Source organism: Ochotona curzoniae, unplaced genomic scaffold (genome assembly GCF_017591425.1).
Source record: "Ochotona curzoniae isolate NIBS_2020 unplaced genomic scaffold, NIBS_Ocur_1.0 contig_908, whole genome shotgun sequence".
NCBI classification, from domain to species: domain Eukaryota; kingdom Metazoa; phylum Chordata; class Mammalia; order Lagomorpha; family Ochotonidae; genus Ochotona; species Ochotona curzoniae.
The window spans coordinates 534,654-555,167 of NW_024466607.1; the positions used below are offsets into that span (position 1 = coordinate 534,654).

The 20,514-nt window shown below is 50.6% G+C and overlaps 1 protein-coding gene across 1 annotated transcript in view; it reads left to right on the forward strand.

Annotated features, from left to right (window-relative positions):
* CNTN6 (contactin 6) overlaps window positions 1-20,514 on the forward strand; it is a 77,024-nt gene that overhangs the window by 6,420 nt on the left and 50,090 nt on the right. The window contains exons 3-5 of the mRNA XM_040994943.1: window positions 13,425-13,520; window positions 17,994-18,197; window positions 19,829-19,931. Of these exons, the coding sequence (XP_040850877.1) occupies window positions 13,425-13,520; window positions 17,994-18,197; window positions 19,829-19,931 (403 nt within the window). The remainder of the gene's footprint in view (window positions 1-13,424; window positions 13,521-17,993; window positions 18,198-19,828; window positions 19,932-20,514) is intronic.

The window sequence follows — 20,514 nt, forward strand, 5'->3', positions numbered from 1 at the left end:
TGAAAGCGAAAAATGAATAGGATTTGCATCCTGCACTGTTTAATCTTTAAACACAGACACCGTTTCAAATAAGTTTGTTTCATTATTGCAAAAAAACAAAAAAGGCAGTTAGACCAGAGCCTCCTCTTTGACTGTTTATGTACTTATTTGCCATGAAAGTAGATAACTAATTAGTATGCATCCAGCACCCTGCAGTGTCCCAGCGATGAGAGAAGCTGTTGTCCCCAGTCCACACAGAGCAGACAGGTGGAAACTTTACAGCAATTATGGGCAAAACAAAATGGAAAGAAAGAAATGGAATGGCCAGCACTTGCAGGTGCATTTTGTGTGTAAGTGATGTGTGCAAGTGATGGCCTTACCTCTCAGCCCAGATTCAGTCCCCGTTAATAGTCATATATCACGGCCCGGGTCTTTGTGAGATGAGCAGTGTACTCACAGTAACACGTTGAAAGACCTGTGGGTGCTAATCAGCTTCAAATGTCTTTAGAATTCTTCCTTCTACAGGAAATTTAAAATAGTTATACATGATTCTGATGATATGATGATAAAGTGATTTACATTTGTAAAAGAAATTAAGACGCAGGAAAAGGGTTTCTAAAAGTAACACTTAAAAATGCATTTAGAAATTGTCAAGTGTCTGATAATTGTGAAGTGTGTATTAAGTGGGCAATGCGTATGTAATGGTAAGTGAAAATGCTGAATGGCTTTTAGCTTTCCTTGTGCGTCAGAAAGGAATTAGCTAAACCAAATGCACCAAGAAGCGTGATTTCTTTAATTTCTTAAAAGAAAGTTGAGAAATTGGCATCACCTTGCCATTATAATTTTGAAATGCCAGTAAACAACACTGCCAACATTTAATGTTCTCACCTGTGCTAATGCAGTAGTAGCATAACTGACAACTAGTATCACTCCAAGGAGAAAGCACTACGCTCTTAAAAATAATCTAAAGTGTGAACAAATGAACTGAGCGTCGTCGCGGGGCTGAATCGCAGCAAGCACTGCTGAATTTGTATTTAGTCAACAGGGACGTGGATTATCTAGTGCTTTGGTCTCCATGCACACATCATTCCTGCTGGAGAACCTGTTTATGTACATTCCTCCCAATGCTCACTGCCACGTCCACGCCACAAGAGGTGGTTTTTAACCAATTTAAATCAGCCCATACTTCTGGATGCACGGGCTGAGCAGCAGCAGGAACAGAGATGTAAAGAAGGGATTCATTCTCTCAGCACTGAGAGGTTTTGTTTGTGTTTTCTTTTCTCATGTAAAACCCAAACAGGAATGTGAAGCTGGAATGCTTGCCTATCTTTCATGTAAGCAGAACTCATAAGGGCTTTATTTTTTTTTAAGATTTATTTATTTATTGGAAAATCAGATATACAGAGAGAAGGAGAGACAGAGAGGAAGATCTTCCGTCCGATGATGCACTCCCCAAGTGAGCGCAATGGCCGATGCAATGCCGATCCAAAGCCAGGATCCTCTTCCGGGTCTCCCACACGAGTGCAGGGTCCCAAGGCTTTGGGCCATCCTCGACTGCTTTCTCAGGCCACAAGCAGGGAGCTGGATGGGAAGTGGAGAAGCCGAGATTAGAACCGGCACCCACATGGAATCCTGGCACGTTCAAGGCGAGGACTTAAGCCGCTAGGCCACGCCGCCGGGCCCAAGGGCTTTATTTTTTTAAGATTCACAGAATTGGTTTCAAGTCCTAATTTGGGGATTTATTTGTGTGTCAAGCTTAGAGATTTAGTTGGTACTCCTGAGTCCTGTGTCTGAGGGTCTGGGTTCAAGTCCCAGCACTGGTCCCACTCCAGCCTTTGCAAGTGGAGGTGTCAGCTCAAGTAACCAAGCTCCTGCAGTGCACCTGGGAGACCTGAGCTAAGGTCCCAGCCCTGGCCTGGTCCAGTCTGGCAATTGCAGGCGTGTGAGTTATGAATGGGAAGATGATAGTTTTGTCTGTCTCTCTCCAATAAATAATAATTTTTAAAATTCATATTTGCAGAATTGAATAGGATAAAACATTCTGGCACATGTTTTGGATTTATACCCAATAGTATCTAAAAACTTAGCATCACATGTTTAGAAACACGTAAGAGCAGCAGGGAGTTTTACAAGAAAGCCTTGGCAGCTGTCCCTATGTTTAAGGTATTAATCCATAGCTGACTTTGAGGCGCACTGCTGAGCCCGGTGCACAGCAGCACAACCGCCGACCACTGCGAGCACCCTCCCTCTGCCTCCCCGGAGATGAGTCTGCTGTGGCTTGTAAAACAGATTTGTTCTTGGGGCTCTCTGGGTTTTGTTCAACTCAAAAGCTGACAGCATGTGTTCCTTGGAGCCATGTGGTGCCCAGCTGTGTCTGTTGGGTTCACCTGTGCTCCAGGTTGACTGCTGCCATCCTGGCCTCCCACCTGGCTGCATTCACTCTCCAGGTGAAGGTCTGTTCTTGTATGTGGCTTGCCCTGCTTGCCCTTTGAGGGGACAGTTTAATGTCTTCCTATGGAGTTGCCTTTCTCTGTGCATTTGGCTCTAAATATGAACACACTGCTGCTCTAAGTGCAAAAAAAAAAAAAAAACAAAACAAAACAACACTTAGGGCTCTTTGTCATTGTACTTTCCAAAAAACTTTTGGCAAAGCAGAGTTCAGCGTTGAATCTAGCCCAATTGACCCTCACTGTATAGGATGATGCTTTTAGTAAAGAGATTAAGAAGTATTTTCCCACTTAGCGTAAAGATAGTTTGTGTAATCTTCTAGAATGCATAATATATCATTTTGTCCTTCATATTTAACATTGCAAGGCACCTGGAATCTCTCATTTATTTGCATACTGTGATGCTGATTCAACGTGCAGCTTCACCCTGTGACTAGGGAGTGTGTTCCAAGATCCTTGTGGAAGTCATCGCATGCCACACTCCAGTTCTTTCCGTGAATGGGGGCAGCATTGGCACAGAACTTACTGCTTTTCCATTACACTCTGCATCATCCCTACACTGCTTGCAGTGCCTGATACAATGTGAACGCCTTGTAAATAGCTGTTGCTCAGTAAAGGTGCAGCTTGTGCTGAACTAATGCCTTTGATGGGTGATTGGGTGAGCCTTGGAGATGTGTCATAGAGACCCAGAGGACAGCCATGTGCCTCCCAAAGCCACCTCTGACTGCAAAGCCTGCTCTGCAGTCTGCTTTGTGTGCGTGCTTTCTCTTTCTTGGCTGTGCATGTCTATGCCGATCCACATTGTGTGTTCTTACTGTAACAGCTGTGGCCAGAGTAGCCATTCACTAGATTCCTAACGTCCTTGATTTCTCCTAGAAACCTCAAACTCCCTCGGGTCTACACCTCAGGCAAATCAGTTCATCATTTTCAGCCAAAGTCATCAACTGTTCACAGCCATATTGAAGTGCCGTGCCCTTTACCAGCAACCCTTGGACTTTTGGAAAATTCTATACACTTTCCAATGCTGATTTAGAAGGAAATTCCAGTGTTTTCATTTTCAAAGTCATGGGATGTGGTTGAGGGGACTTTGAAGTGCAGGCCATTGGTGCTGGATGTCTTCCAGCCTCTTGACCAAGACTGACTGGGTGCTGGTGTTGTGGGAGCACAAGTGGCATGCCCAGGGTCCCAGCTCCAGGCATGTGTGGATGCCAGCCTGGGCTGCCTGGTGGCAGGAGCTCTGATAAACATCCATTGCAGCTCATGTGCTGTCTGTGGTCAGTCCTACCTTGTGGATACCGAACCCTGTGCACTCTTCACAATGGGTCTAGTTGATTTTCAAAGGTGCTGCCTGATGCCAGGGGAATACTTCGGGTCTAGAAATAAATCCAAAATAACTTTGGTCATCAGATAAAATCAGATACAGATAGCTATACTCATGCTTTTAAGTGGTTACATTATAGGACTTCATTGTAATTGTTTTAAAGAATGGGATGATATTGAATTTTACTAGACAGTCACATTGTAATTATCTGTTATAGATTCCTTCACTAATGTGTCCAACCATATCCCTAGAGTAGCTATGAGGAGGTTGAATTTCTGGTACAAAACGAATATACAGTTAAACGTGGAGACATCATAACCACAGGCAAAAGCAGTAGCTGTGCCTGCAAATGCTGCCCATCACCCTGGCTTACGGAGCAGGTTTGCTGACCAGATCTCTGTAGCAGAGGACAAAGGCAGCCACACCTGGACATGTGATGTGGCTCTGTGTTAGCAAGACCAGCTTGCAGATGTGGGGTTGAGTTTGCCAAGCTCTGGAGTAGACCACCTATAGTGTGATGGTAGCAACCCACAATCACAGGGCAAAGGCTCTACCTGTGGGACACAGAGAGCAGCATGGCCTGGTGGGCAAACACGGAGCCTTACCTGCCAAGACAGAGAGAGCAGCATGGAGTGGTGGCAAACACAGAGCTCTACCTGCAGGACACAGCAGCATGGAGTGGTGGGACACACAGAACCCTACCTGCAGGACACAGAGAGCAGCATGGAGTGGTGGGACACACAGAACCCTACCTGCAGGACACAGAGAGCAGCATGGAGTGGTGGGACACACAGAACCCTACCTGCAGGACACAGAGAGCAGCATGGAGTGGTGGGACACACAGAGCTCTACCTGCAGGACACAGAGAGCAGCATGGAGTAGTGGGACACACAGAACCCTACCTGCAGGACACAGAGAGCAGCATGGAGTGGTGGGACACACAGAACCCTACCTGCAGGACACAGAGAGCAGCATGGAGTGGTGGGACACACAGAACCCTACCTGCAGGACACAGAGAGCAGCATGGAGTGGTGGGACACACAGAGCTCTACCTGCAGGACACAGAGAGCAGCATGGAGTGGTGGAAGAATTGGGAGCACAGGGAGGAACGAGCTAGTCTCTTTCCTGGCTGAGCACCTAAATGCAGAATTGCTTGTACAGATGGGTGAGTGAGTGAGAATCATACATATCTAACCAGAGAACAGACAGTAAGATTAGACGTCATTATCTGCTGCATACACATTCTGACACAATATAGAACAGCAGATACTAAAAGGCCACTTCTTCTTAAAACAGGGCACAGTAGTTGTGCGTATTTCTTGGCTACAGAATGAGACTTCAGTACGTATGTATGGCGTGCAATGTCCAGTTCTAGTTATTGGGCATATTCAAAATTTGCCCAACCTGTATGCTCTGAAATACACAGTTGTGATCCACCACAGTCCCCTGCTGTGTGGTAGAGTTCCACCCAACTTTACCCACAGGCCCATGTTGATAGAGTCCTGTCCGTTCCTGTGAGAGCAGCACTTTAGCCAAAGAACAAGCCATTTGCGGAAGGAAAGAACTCTGGAACATCAAACGGCTCTTGTGTTTCAAGCGGTGTGGTGACAAAAGCCAGGGAGCTTCCCAAAGATAGAACCTCAGAGAGGGGTGTGCATGTGTGCCTGAGGCTCCTATTTGGGGCGCCAGAGCCAGACCGTGGGAGCTCCCTGAGTCCTGAGTGAGCAGCACAGTATACTTGTACGCCCAGGGGAGCCAGGTGCGTCCCAGCATTCGTTGAGGGCTCCCCAAGGTGAGCTCAAGGAGATCCAGGCTACTGGACCAGAATGTGTCATGAGGTTTTCTTGGATGTTTTCATGAGGGCAACCACAGCCACACCATTCCCGTGGTCAGGGTTTCAGGCTGTAATTCACAGAGTCGAATTGAGGTTGGCATGGTGTACATGCTCTGCCTTATGAGGGTATAATTAAGGACATTGCTGTTCACACCTACTGTAGGCTTTCAGAAGATTCATGTGTGTCATGGGAGAAACATTAAACCAACACTGATTGCCTGCAGCACAGAAATAAGTGTTGTGTCACCTGTCTGTGTTCTGGGCTCCTGGAGTAGTGCCTGGGCCTCACAGATTGTGGCGTCTGTGGCCCAGACTTCGTCTGCATTCCCTCCTGAAGTCGACCTCACAACAGGGCTGTGGCTTACTCAGTGCATTTGGACAGCAATCCCAGCACCTGTGGAAGTAGGGGAAGACTTCCCAGGATATGGAAGACACAGGGTAAAGGGTAGGGTGGTAAGCAGGCCCACTGCTGCCTGGGATGGCTGGTCTCTGCTGGGAGAGCCAAGGGGCTCCCTAGGGGACCCCAGCATTCCAGGACATGCCTGATCCCCACCTCCCCGGTAGAGGGCCTTTGAGGACATTCAGGCTTCCTGGTCTGTTCTGATAACGAGTGCGTGCCTTTCAGGACAATGACAGAGCTATCTGGCAGGAACACTGGGTGCTGGATGCCTGCCAGTGGCTGCCACAGCTGCCATGTTCCCAGAAAACACTTTTGTCCTGTGTGGGACAGGAGAGGTTGCGGCTCCTTCCTGTGCTCTGGGCAGGATTAACAGTCATGGGATCAGTTTCCATATCCTGGGCCCTGTTTCCTTTTCTTCTGCATTTGCTGATTTATTTCTGCTTTATTTCAAAGTAAAGGGTTAGGGGAGGAAGAGTAGAAGAAAGCTAGAGTGAGAAGGAGAAAGGGAGACAGAAACGGGAAGAGAGGTTGGGAGTTCTGTCCTCTGCTTCACTGCCAAAGTGGCCCAACAACCAAGGCTTGGCTTGGCTGAAGCCAGGAATCGGGAACCCCATTCAGGGCTCCCAGATGGGTGAGAGACCCAAGGACTTTAGCCACCACCCGCTGCCTGCAAGGTGTGTTTGCAGCCAGCTGGATTTGAATCCATGCAGTCCAGGATACAGGTGTACCAAGGACCAGCTTAAACCACACCATCACAAAACCCATCCCTGAATCTAGATTTTCTATGAGTGTCTGGGTTATTTCTGAGTTGTTCCTGGCTGAAACGGTCTTGACCCTGAAGAACTGTCTTCCTGTCCTCCTCAGAGACAGCTCCAGCCCCAGCCTGTGTACATCAATGCACTTGTAACACACATGTAATTGTCAACTTCCTCTCAACCACAGAGAACACAGGAAAAAATCATCCACATCCCTAAGTCAACACCTAGCATGGAGGGCAAGCCTGCCATTTGAACTCGCATAGGCAGGCAAAGCGCTGTGCCTTTGGTCATTAGACTTGTTGCAATGGATCCAGCGGTCCATCTGCACAGTCCCTTCGTGTGTCTGTCTACAGTGCGTCCTTTTATTTTAAGACCACTAATGTTGTCGTTACCTGACCTAGCATCCGGGTCTGGCCTGAGCTATGGAAGCTGTGGCCTGTATGGCTGTCTATTTGCCTCTGACCAAAACTGACAGACCAGAAGGTGCATTGTGATGAGGTGAGCACAGACCAGGAGGCTGCATCGTGATGAGGTGAGCACAGACCAGGAGGGTGCAGGGTGAGGAGGTGAGCACAGTCCAGGAGGGTGCAGGGTGGTGAGGAGGTGAGCACAGTCCAGGAGGGTGCAGGGTGAGGAGGAGGTGAGCACAGTCCAGGAGGGTGCCAGCAGCAAGAGGACCATGGCGTGCCTCTGTTTCAGATCCCTGCGACTGTCTGCTGTGTGCGCTGCTTTCCTCATCATCGTCATTAGATCAGTGGATTGTCAGTGGTTATCACCATGCTCCCTGGGTGTTGGCTGTCCCGTCCGCTGCCCTGCCTCTCTGTCTAGTGCAGCGCCACCTCATTGTGTCTAGTGCTGTGCATTGCCCCTTGTATCTGCAGATACCCAGGTTCTGGGCCGTTACCCTCAGAAGCCTCACCCCTTTCTGTTCGTATTTTCCTTCCACATCATAAGAAAATAATTCTCAGTGAATTTATTATTCCCAGGAAACCAAGAGACAATTCACTTACCCTCTGTTTATTTATGTTTTATGAAAATCTTTTCACTCCAAAAAAGGAGAAAGTTTTACTTGGATTATAAATAGAGTTGACACGAGAAACTCTTAATATGCCTTGTGACTTCCTCCCTCGATATTAACATTCAATTTATGTCCAACATCAAGACTTAAGTGTTGCCTCGGTTGCAGGATTTGACAACAGCATTGTGGTTATTAGGTTATGTCATGTTAAGTTACCAAGTTACACTGGGGACACGGGAGCATCATGGGCACCTGGAGACCAGGGTTGGGATGAGCTGGCCTCGGTAGAGGCATTTTTTCTTTGCCACTTTAATTAAAACCTGGAATATTTGTTGTAAAATCTCCAGGAAACTTTCTCGAGGAGCAGGAGAGCAGCACATTACACGTTGTTGCCCCTGAGTGTCCTCTAGCGAAGTGGGCAAGATGGCAAGACAGCTGCATCCCAGCACTGTGGTACCCGGTGGTAAGATGCCTCCTGTTCCATAGGTGACTTTGAGGCGCACTGCTGAGCCCGGTGCACAGCAGCACAACTGCTGACACCGCAAGCACCCTTCCTCTGCCTCCCCGGAGATGAGTGCTGTGGCTTGTAAAACAGATTTGTTCACAAAACCTGGGACAGGAGTGGGATGAGCTCCTGGGAGAGGCCTGAGGCCTCTGTGGGAGAGTAGAGCGCCTGGGCACCCAGGAAGGGTCCCATGGACTGATTTAGAGCTGGCACTCCGGATCTCAAGTATGATCCACAATGCCCTCGGTCTGCTTGAGCGGCTCCTGGGACATCTGTGAGGCCTTGGTGGGAAGGGCCTTGGCTCAGCCCAGGAGGTTTGGGGTCTAAGCCCCTGTGATTCCTTGAGCTGTAGCCTGTCTGGAAGACCAGGCCCAGCGAGCGGCAGCCCAGTGCAGTTGTGGAATCCTGAGTGTCAGCGGATGAAGGGAGGGGAGAGGACCCTGCTGTTGAAGGCTGTGGAGGGACTGTCCTTTCGACACCAATTGTCCCAAGCCAGGACCACCCGGAGAAAGGACTTTCCCAGGGGGATGGCAGCACTGGAATGGATGCTGAAGAAGGCAGGATGCTGAGCAGGTGGGCGGAGGTCAGAGGATGACAGAACTGAACTGCCATGCCGGGACGGAGGCTGACCCCCTCCCTGACCTTGCAGTACACATCCTCCCTGTGACTCTTTCTGACCTCCACCTTTGCAGGAACCCAGGCAACAGTTAGGGTCCAGTGGTACCCACATATCCTCCATGGTCCTCAGGACTCGCGCAGGCCACTCGGCTTCCAAGCTTCAGAGTTGTTGAGGTTCTTCCCTGTGCAGACCAGCTAGGAAGATGGATGCTGTTCCAGTGTGTGACTGCAGTGTCCGATGCTGCCCAGCCATGACTTCTAGTACTTGCAGCTGGACCGGCCTGTCCTCCTGCACACCTTGTGCTCCAGGAGACAACATATGGCCCTGTGACTCCCCAGGCCTGTTTTATGGGCCATTCCCAGGCACCTGCTGCTCGCCTTTGGAATGCAGCCTTGGTGTGGCTGCACTTTGCTTGTGGCCCTGCCAAAGGCTTTCCTAAAACCAGCCATAAAACCACAGGTCCAGTGAGCCATGGCCAGTGAGCAACTGCAGCAGCCACTGGCACAGCGGGTCTCCTGCCTCCAGCACCAGGACAGCCTGGCCAGGTCACCTTTGTCTGAGGCCATCACAGGGAATGATCTCACACAAAGATATTTTCTTTTAAGCAAAAATGAATAGGACAGAAATAGCAACTCATGATATCTCTGGCCTCTTTCTGCAGAAGAACAAATCTGGAATTTTCAAAAGAAAAAGGGAAAGGTAAAGATCTCACTGTCTGTTCATACGGCTACCTGGTTCATTCAGCCTCACGCTTCCAGCCAGCAGAAAGACATTTGAAATCTATTTCATGCGTAGAATGGATTTGTTCGAAGCATGTCACGTGAGATGGCATCTCACTTGGCCAAGGAAAGATTCTGTGCCCATGTTTGGTGGGCCGGCACGATGTGAACCTGTGTGCTGTTTATTGAAGCCAGCAAGAGTAGCATTTGCAATGACTGCTTTGGTAGCAATAGGACTTTTCAGACAAGTAGGTTTCCTTTCATGGTAATCCCTAAATGCAGCACTGAACTCACCGAAGGCCCGGACTGACTGGGACGGGTCAGGCCACTGCAGTGCGAGAGAGCTCAGGACACGGTGTAAGTACCCGCCATTCTTCCCGATGGTGCTAGAACGACTTCTATGAACACCAAACACGTGGCACAGAGAGAGTTCCCACAGCTTGTTAATTCATGGAATCATTCAATTTTTCATTATTTCTACATAAGAGCATTTTTTTTTCTTTTTTAGCAATTAGCAAGTAATGAGAAATTAATGGGGTCTTTCAAAAGCAATAGCAAGAAAAAAAAGCTCTGTACTCACCCCCATCACCGTGACTGGGGGGCAGCAGCCCATACTCACCTCCATCACCGTGACTGGGGGGGGGCAGCAGCCCGTACTCACCCCCATCACCGTGACTGGGGGGGGGCAGCAGCCCGTACTCACCCCCATCACCGTGACTGGGGGGGGGCAGCAGCCCGTACTCACCCCCATCACCGTGACTGGGGGGGGGCAGCAGCCCGTACTCACCCCCATCACCGTGACTGGGGGGGGGCAGCAGCCCGTACTCACCCCCATCACCGTGACTGGGGGGGGCAGCCCATACTCCCCCCCTGTTACTGTGACTGGGGGGCAGCCCGTACTCACCTCCATCACCGTGACTGGGGGGCAGCAGCCCGTACTCACCCCCATCACCGTGACTGGGGGGGGCAGCAGCCCATACTCACCCCCATCACCGTGACTGGGGGGGGGCAGCAGCCCGTACTCACCCCCCGTTACTGTGACTGGGGGGCAGCAGCCCATACTCGCCCCCCGTTACTGTGACTGGGGGGCAGCCCTGGTTCGGTGCACCGGATTCTTGATCCCGGGTGCAATTTGTTAGCTTCATGTGCCTTTTTTTGTCTTTAGGTTTACATTTTCTTTTTTTTTTTTTAAGTCCAGTTGAGTTTGTTTTATTGTTTTTTTAGTCCAGTTGAGTTGGCACTGGGGTCTCCCCGCCCCTGAGTCGGGTCTGCCCCAGCCCTGGCTGCTGCATGCTTCGGGAGGGAGCCAGCACAGGAAAGCTCCAGAGACGCTCCCTCTGTGTTTCTTCCTCCTCCTCCTCTACTAAATACCCCTGCCACCTGTTCACTCTGTAACTCTGCCTTTCAAATGAATTAATAAAGAGGGAGCACATGATTAGCTCATTTCGTGTATCAGATCTAGTGGATCTCTTTTCTCCTGTACCTCTTCTCCTTTACGTTAACGGAACAAGAACTTTATTCAGGAAACAATGTAATTTGGAGAGGTCTAATTTGTAGCTACCTCAAGCAAGATCACCAGCTACTCTGATGTTCCACATCCACAGCGTTCTGTTGGGCTGTCAGAGAAAACTGTTATCACTTAGCCCTAACCACCTGGAGCGTTACAGTCAGGATCGTCACCACTCCGAGTGCCCACTCCCTTCCAGCTGTGCTCAGTGGTGTGCTGACTGCCCGTCCCCACGTGGACCGAGCTCTTCTCACCAGCAGTCGGCTGTGTCAGCACACACATCTCAACCTCCGCCTCTCCTTACAGGGTCCCCTCATCACCCCCTCCGGCTCGGCAAGGAAGTCTTCATATTGTCTGGTCACTTATATCGGCAAAGTGCCTCACTTTCAAAACACTTCCTGCGTCCTTTCTCCCATCCATACGCAGCCCTGAAGGGCCAGTGCCCCTGAGGCCACATGTCCTAACTCCTTGGTCCACTCACTTCTCATTGGCATCCTCCCCAAACTCCCCCCAAAACCTCTCTCACCAAGATTACGTGACCGTGACATTTTCTGTATTCTTTTTTGCCTTCCACTTTTTCTCTTGGCTGCCTCCTTACCCTCCCTGTCTTCTCTATGGTCCTCTGCCTCTGAACCCTGGAGACTTTCAGAGTTTGATCCTGAATAATCACCTATGAAACTGCTCGTGCAAAGAAGCACGAGTGTCATCCACAGGCACCTCCATCCCCACATGCACACACTTTCTTTGTAACCATCGATGGTGTCCCATTTTATTCACGTTCCAGATATGTTACTCAGCTGCTTGCTGTACCACTGGCTTCTTTCTAGGCTTTCCTTCCATATTTTCCTTTGACTCGAATGTGATCTAAAAGCCCAAGGTACCCAGTTTGCTGTGGGTCTCAATGGAACCTGGACCAGGATGCACCAGCTAAACAACTTCCTCTGGTGCCTGACCCTGCCCTGCCTCTCCGAATGGACACCGTGGTCCTGCCTTTCCATCTGAGAACAGAGCTTGTCCAGTGCTTTATCCTAGACACAGCGTTCTCACCTGTCAGATCTGGGCTCACCCCTCTCTCCAGGTGTGTTAGGGTAATCACATAGATTTCTGTGGCAGGAGACCCCATGGGTGGGCTTCCAGGATCCACCATGGTTCTGCTGCACATTCGTGCAGATATCTAGCTGTTTGAAAGCTCACGGGTGCCGTAAGTGGCCTTGTGAAGGTGGCAGCTGGAAAGGCAACCCCTGAGCCTGAGGCTGTTTCCTCTCAGACACAAGTGGTTAGGGAAGAGCATTTGATCTGTCACTGTTGGCAAGCACTGACAGACTCCATCTCAGACACAGTCCATTTTTGTGTGTTGTAACACATGCTGCAGTGCCAGGTGCATGCCTTTCTCCGTCACAAACACATCTTCTACTCTCACAAGTGTTCCAGGCATTTAGTCTGTCCAGCATGCCCCGATAAGTAGGTGCTCACCCATTGTTGGACTGGATGAAGGAATAGGAGCATATTATAGGGGAGGCACTAAGAAATGGAGCAGTGCCTTGCCCTGGAGACCAGGAGACAGTTGTCCAAGAATGTGGAAGGTCTGTGCCTCTGGTGGGTGTTTAAGCAGCATGACAAGCACAGTCTTTGAGAGGTTACCAGTAAGTTCTTACTTGGCTTTGAGAAGGAGCGAACTGCTGAAGACAAGGAAAGTCTCCCTCTCGCAGTCTGTCTTGCAGCATGCTCCCCTTGCCAGGGCTTGCTCAGTGCCCACAGAGGCCAGCATCACCTGAGACGGCTGCCAGCCCTGGACTGCAGTCACAGCCTTAAACCATTCCCTAATCCCTGGGAGAGAAGAGCTATAGAGCAGATGGTGTGCCCATGCGAGGGCACTCATGCGGTCATGCTCTCTGTGTCACTGCTTGAGGAAGGGCGACTCAAGGCGGAACAGTCATTGCAAACCGATTGACCAGGGACCTCTGCTAAGCCACGGGTGGGCATCCACACCCCTGACAGTGCAAACCGATTGACCAGGGACCTCTGCTGAGCCACGGGTGGGCATCCACACCCCTGACAGTGCAAACCGATTGACCAGGGACCTCTGCTGAGCCACGGGTGGGCATCCACACCCCTGACAGTGCAAACCGATTGACCAGGGACCTCTGTTGAGCCACGGGTGGGCATCCACATCCCTGACAGTGCAAACTGATTGACCAGGGACCTCTGCTGAGCCACGGGTGGGCATCCACACCCCTGATAGTGGAATGGTCTCGGTGCTGTTCCTCATTTCTGCCCTGCAAAAGGACTCATCCTCTTCCTCTTTTTGCTTCTCAAGATATTGAAGACTTCGAGACTAAAGCAAGAAGTGCTGTGTCCGTGAGAGAAGGCCAGGGCGTGGTGCTCCTCTGCGGCCGCCCACCACATGTCGGAGGTAGGAGGGGTTGGGCAGCATGGTGGGCACAGGAGAGTGGGTCATGTGGCCCAGAGCCTAGGCCAGTCCTCCATCAGGTCGCAGGAACTGCGAACCTCCTATGGCCAAGTCTCAGCCATAGTTGGCCTGGTGGCCACTGCACACACTTCTCAAGGGGCTGGCACAGGACCCTGCCCGCAGGCTGCTGCCCAGGAAGCCACGCTGCTCTGGGCACCAGCCTCTTGTCAGGGAGTTCATGCCACTTGAGACTGTGTTTCTCTTGGATGCAGGTGCTCTGGTGAAGTTGGTCATGACTCCCGGCTCTCTGTGAGCCCAGGGAAGGTTAACTGTGTCTTCCTGTGGCACACGCTGCATGACACTGCACTCACCTTAGTGGCTGGAGAGCTGTGTTCACAGCTGAGAGCAGAGTGCTGGGTGCAGGTCCCACTCGGCCCCTCTGGTAGCTGCCAGGGCACTACTGGGCCTGTCATTTCCAAGAGCAGAACACTGCTCCGTGCCTTTGAGCAGGTGAGCCAGGCCTCAAATCCAGGTGACTCCCAGCCTGCAGGGCTTTGCACTCTGCAAGGGGAAGGTTTTGAAAACACATGAGCCAGATTTTTAAAATATTTATTTACTTGAAAGTCAGAGAGAGAAATAGAGAGATCTTTCATCCACTGATTTCACTTCCAAATGACTTCAACCCCCAGAGCTGGGTGAGGCTGAAACCTGGAGCCAGAAGCTTTCTCCAGGCCAAGTGTTTTAAAATAGAATGTAGACAACCCTTTTGTAATAGAAACCAAATCTTATTTGTAAGCTTTTAAAAGCCTGAGAATACATGTGTGTGTGTGTGTGTGTGTGTGTGTGTGTGTGTGTGTGTGAGAGAGAGAGAGAGAGAGAGATCTGAAAAGCGGAGAAAGATCTCCACCGACTGGCTCATTTCCCCAAGTGCCTGCAGCAGCTGAGGGTCTCCCACAGGCTTGCCATTGCCCCGGGCACTGAAGCCATCACCCAGAGAGCCATCGCCTCTCCAGGGACACATAAGCACAAAGCTGGATTACAAGTGAATGTAGGTGTCCCAAGTGGCCTAGTAACTGCTGCTCCGGAGGCCAGCCCACACCAACTATCGCCTGTAATTATCTTTTGTTTTTTCAACAACACAAATCGACAATACAGAAGGGGAAGGAAGCAGGTAGAAGCTCGTCATTTTGTGTGTGGCATTAGTGCTGTCAGGAGGGTGGCACGCATGCAGGTGATGGAGAAAGGTGTAATATTTGCACTGCTGTCTTACACTACTGCATACACTTGTACGGAAAATTATTTTCTTGAACTATCATGAAACCTCTTTTCGATGACAAAATTGTCTGATTTTGCTGCCAGCCTGTGTCATTTACACTCTGACATCCTTCAAGGGTGTCAGCAGCTTAGAGGAATGTTCTCAACTTTGTTTATTGTCATCCGGGATCACAGAAACATTTGTAAGGGAGTCAGTTGCCCTGTGAAACAGCTTTCCCTGCAACTTCCTTTACCTGTTCACATTAAGAATATGATCCCTGTACAACCCTTTCATACTCATGCCTTGAATTAAATCCCAGACAAGCCCGGGCTACCAAGATAAAGACCCTTGGTCATAGGTCTTTGGGGACACCCAGTGTCACAGGAAGCATTGACCTGGGGTACTGGTCAGTGTTGGGAACACGCAGTGTCACAGGGATTTTCATCCTGATTCATCTCTTGAGGCTTGGAATGCTGGAACAATGTTCTTTTGTTCTTTATAGCTCGGGGGTCAGAACACAAGGGAGTATTGACAGACGACCTTGATCCAGTGAAGCACCTGGTGGTGCGTTAGGCAGAACAATGATGATTGCTACCCATAGCTGCCACTGATTGTCTTGTCACTACGGACGTCTGACAGGAGTTCTCATTTCTTTCTTGTATTTGTCTGCTGAGAATATGTGCTCTAAAGACAGAAATTTGGAATTCATTGTACATGAAACTACTTCTTATGCTGTGTGGAAAATAGAGTTAAAAGATATGGCTTATTGGGTGTAAACATTCTGAATATCCTGCAGAGTTTTTCAAAGCCTGTGTCTGCTCTCATGTATTGAAGGCCACCTGTGTGGAGACGGTCAGTCCCAGTGCTGTGGGTGCTGGGCTGAGGGCCCTTTGTGGAGACGGTCAGTCCCAGTGCTGTGGGTGCTGGGCTGAGGGCCCCTTGTGGAGACGGTCAGTCCCAGAGCTGTGGGCGCTGGGCTGAGGGCCCTTTGTGGAGATGGTCAGTCCCAGTGCTGTGGGCGCTGGGCTGAGGGCCCCTTGTGGCGGCGGTCAGTCCCAGTGCTGTGGGTGCTGGGCTGAGGGCCCTTTGTGGAGACGGTCAGTCCCAGTGCGCTGGGCGCTGGGCTCAAGGTTTTGGCTTTGAACACTCCACACATCTCGGTAGTGAATCTGAGTTGTATGGACTGGAGACTCAGGAGAGACATGTTGGTGTTGAGGTTGCTGGGTGAACAGCACTGCTTTTTGCCTCTACCACACCTTCCTCTCCTTTCTGGCCCAGGTGAGGGTAAAACACAGGCAAGAAGAGGTGCCTGGTGTCCACAAGTCTTCACTGAGAGTGAGTCATTCTCCAGAACCAGAGCCGAAGGCTCTCTCCACTTTCACAGTTGGCCAAGGGACTGGAGTACTTTCACAGGCACCACACTTCATCCCTTTCCAGTTTCTGACCCCATTTATTCCTAGAAAGCTCTTGAGGGAGGGGGATGATTCAGCAACTAGCATCCCATGATGCAGCTACTACCAATAAAGAATGTGAGATTTTTTGACTGGCTCAGCATCGGCTTTGGGAACCCTTTGTTAGATGGCACATCTGGCGCTCTGTCCTCTCCCTACCAGCCACCCACTGCCTCCCATGACCCAGCTATGAGGATGAACACTATCTCCAGGTGTAGCCACACATATGTCCCCCACAGATGTCCGGAAGCTGGGACCTTGGGTGTGGCATCCTCGACACCCTCTGCTTTCTCAGGAGGGTGACTGCGGCTCTCCATCCCAGAGCTGGCTGTGTTTTCCCTCCACCTCTAGGTGGTGTTGGCCATGTGGGTCAGCCCTGGAGTGCTCTGGACTTAACCACCTGGGCACATAGAGGCCTTTTAACCATGGACACAAGCAAGCTGCAGAAACCATCACATCTGATGGGCACGTCAGGAGGGACCTGGGAAACTCAGGTGGTTTAGTAGCACTTGTGGAGAAAATGTGAACTTAGAGGTGGGTGGTGGAGCTGTGCGGTGGGACCTAGGAGGCCATGAGCATGTTCAGCACAGGTGTCAGTGGGTTCAACAGGAAAGCGGTTGTTTTTGCCATGGGTTTATGCAGCAGCATAACCACGACTTACCACCCAGGAGCAGCTGTGTTTAAGCCTGGAGCAGTGCACCAACATTGCAGTAAAAGCACACTCATTCTGGAATACTCCAAGGGGGATTTATCCACTAACCCTGAGCACGGTACTTCAGGCGCTGTTCTGCTCGTTCATTTTCTGACTGCGACGTGTTCTGCAATACCAAGAGCAGTTTTTCATGTCCGTTCTCATCTTCGTGAATCTTCACGTGAGACATGCCCGCTCCAATGAAGGCCATGTCCATTATGACCAATCTAACTGCACATACCTTCTGTGTTGGTGCCATAAATATTCCAGGACAAGAAGCAGGACTGGAACAGGTGTGAGCTGTATCCTCCTCTGGGAAGAACAGAATTTGAAGCATGTGTGCTCTCTGCAGTATTACTATCCACAATCCAGTAAGACCAGGGAACTGCTGTTGGTGTGAGCGACGGGATAATCCAGGAGGACTTTCCGCCTATGAGAGTGATCCCATCACAGGCGTTCATGACTGACGAGCATCACAGCATGCAGAGAAAGTAGCAGAAACTTTCAACATCTCAACCTCAGCAACTCATGAGTTACACATCCAGTTCTGAAAAGAGGTGGGGAGGTTCTTAAGCTCCAATTCAGAAGGCATTAATATTCCTTCCCCCTTTAACAGGTATACACACTGACAGTCTGTTGGATGCTTTTGAACACAAAGCAGGAAACACCACCTAGTGACAAGCTCTCTGAGGAACTCCCATGTGCATCTTGGGCCCGTGGTGCTTTAAATGCGAGGTCTTCCCCAGAGTCACAGAGACAGGGACCTCAATGATGGTTGTTTGATGTGAGAAATGTTGGAACAGAAGCACAGGGCCTTGTAACACTCATGGTGGGAACGTTGTGAAAATCTTGCTGTGTCTTACGGCTTTACCTGACACCCCATCCTTAGTGCCCCAGTCCCAAGAAGAGCATGTGTGGGTGGGGTGTCCGTCCCGGTGCACTGATACTGCAACTGTACCGAGATGGTTTTCATAAACTTGGCTCAGAAGACATCGCTTATTCCTAGTGGATAAGCATGGCATGGAATTAACAAATGACAGCAAGTACAGCAAGGAGAATACGTGTTTGCTGTGTTTCAGATTTGTCTTACGCGTGGACATTCAATGGAAACCCCTTGAACACCCACAGTGACAACAGGCGGTTCATCTCTCAGGAGACAGGAAACCTGTATATCGCTAAAGTAGAGCCATCGGATGTGGGCAACTACACCTGCTCCGTCACCAACAAGGAGGCCCGGAGGAGCGTGCACGGCCCACCGAGCCCCTTGGTGCAGCGGGCTGATGGTAAGTGCTGGCGTTGTGTCTGCCTCTGCTTGAGGCTACAGAGCACCTGGTTCCGAGAGCATGGGTGATGGCCATGAACAGCACGGGAGCCAGATACTCCCCCGGATCCCCTCTGCAGGTCGCCCCCCTGCACTGGGCCCTTTCTTCAGGGATACCCTGTAGCTGTCGTTGGGGGAGCTGGCCTGTATGTGTGTGTGCATGTGTGGGTGCCACCCTTTCCAGAAAGCAGGCTGCAGCCTGTCCTCAGCGCCTCCTCTCTGTCACACAGTTGCTTTTATGTTCACCTTTCATTCACCTGGTTGGCAACCTGGGGGAGAAGTTCATCTCCAAGGAAAGGGAAGCAAACCAGCGTTTGATTGAGCTTCGAAGGAGGAAGTGAAAGATGCACACGGACGGTGGTCCTTTCACAAACACATCTCAGCCTGTGTGGCCCAGCCAGGGGCTAGCTCGTGGGAAACCTAGGTGTGCAGGGAGCAGATGCCACTGGGTGATGGCCACGAAGGTGGAAAGAGCCAGTGGTCGATTATTGAACTAAATACAGCAGATACATTAAGGTGGACAATCAGCATTTTATGATCAGACCTGGGACTTGAAATGCAACATCTCGTAGAATTTCTGTCCCCTCTGAAGAGTCTACTGAAGCAGGGATGCCACACTGACACTGCCTAGAACTGTGCTCACATGCCAGGGGGGCTGATGACAGTCTGTCACGGTCACTTTCCACTCACATGTCACAGGGACACGTTGCTGAATCCACCCTCTGCCCTCACTCATCCTCAGTTCCTGACTGCACAGAGACTGCCTCGTTCTCCCATTCCTGGTTCTGCCCAGTGTCTCCTTCTGTCTTACTTAATCCCTCCCTTCCTTGAACCCCCATGCCATGCTCGACACATTATATCAAAACAGGCCAGCAGCATTGCAAACATAAAGTCAGCATGCAGAAGCCATCAGATGTCCAGAAATTAATTCCAGCTCAACAGAACCTCTGTTTGAAGAGAGCAGCAGCCCCCCCGGCTGCCCCCAGACTCCTCCAGCACTCAGGAGGGCCCAGGTCTCTTCTGGGACATTGCTGTTGCCATCCTTGCATTGTGCACAGCTGAGCTGGCCACCAGTACTCCGTCTCTCTGAGGCGTTCTGGCGATTCAGTGACCAAGTCAGGCCTGACGCTGCAGCTGCCATTGGCTGACATGGCGAGGACATCCTGAACCCTGCCCTGGCCCTGACCTCTGCCCTGAAAGAGGTGTGGGCACAGGCCAGGCCTCACTGCAAATTGTAGAATAGTAAAAACGGACACTTAGTTAGTGTGCAACAGACAACACTGGCTGCATACCCAGAGTTACACACATACACACACACACACACACCTTTCTGTGCTGATGTGGCAACCCCTTGGCCTGTGTGGCTGTAGACTTGAGCCCTCAGTTGAGGTAGGGCAGCCCCTTCCCAGCCTTCGTCAGGGCAGCCAACTTTGGGGTGTCCTAGAAGCATGTCTCAGAAGCATGCGTTCCATCCTCGGTTGGAAAAGGGAGTTTTCGTTGAGAACAACTGGCCAGGTTTTGGGTGATGAAGCATTTACTGCCCAGAAACCTCTCTCCTCCAGAAATGCTGCTAGCTCTTTTGGTGTTCGACAGGTGTGATGGGGGAGTATGAGCCAAAGATTGAAGTGCGTTTTCCCGAGACGGTCCCAGCTGCAAAGGATTCGTCTGTAAAACTGGAATGCTTTGCCCTTGGAAAGTAAGGTGGTTTTTGGTTTTGTTGTGTTTTTTCTGGTTCCTATAATTTTTTTAAACCTTTTTTGTTATTCAAACATTGCTTTAAGGTAAATCACAGTAGATTTCAAACACTGGGCAGCAGTGCAGCCGTCTGATTGGAATTGAAACAAGGGTGTCTAACACTTTGAAGTGATCAGCGGCAATTTCCCCCTAAGTGTGCTGACACTTCAGCTGGTGTGAGCTGGTGAGACTCATGGAGGCAGCCCGTGTGAGGAGCAGGTGTGCGTGTGTGAGCCGTGGGTCAACCACAGGGCCTTCCACCACGCTGCATGCCACCCTGGGCTGCGCCCAAGAATACAGGGCATGGGCTGGCTCCACTCTGAATCCACCCGCACTTCAGTGGGAGCTCAGTGCTAACAAACCTCACTACAGACTCACGGCTTCTACTGCAGCACGGGAGTGGGGCGTGCTGTGGGACTCGGTTTGCTGCTTCTCAGAGACCGGTCAGGCGCTGCAAGCCAACAGCGTGCTGCATTTCATGCTGAGTGGCAAAGATGTCTCCTTACCTCGTGGCGACATCCAAATTTTGTAAATGCGAGTGGACA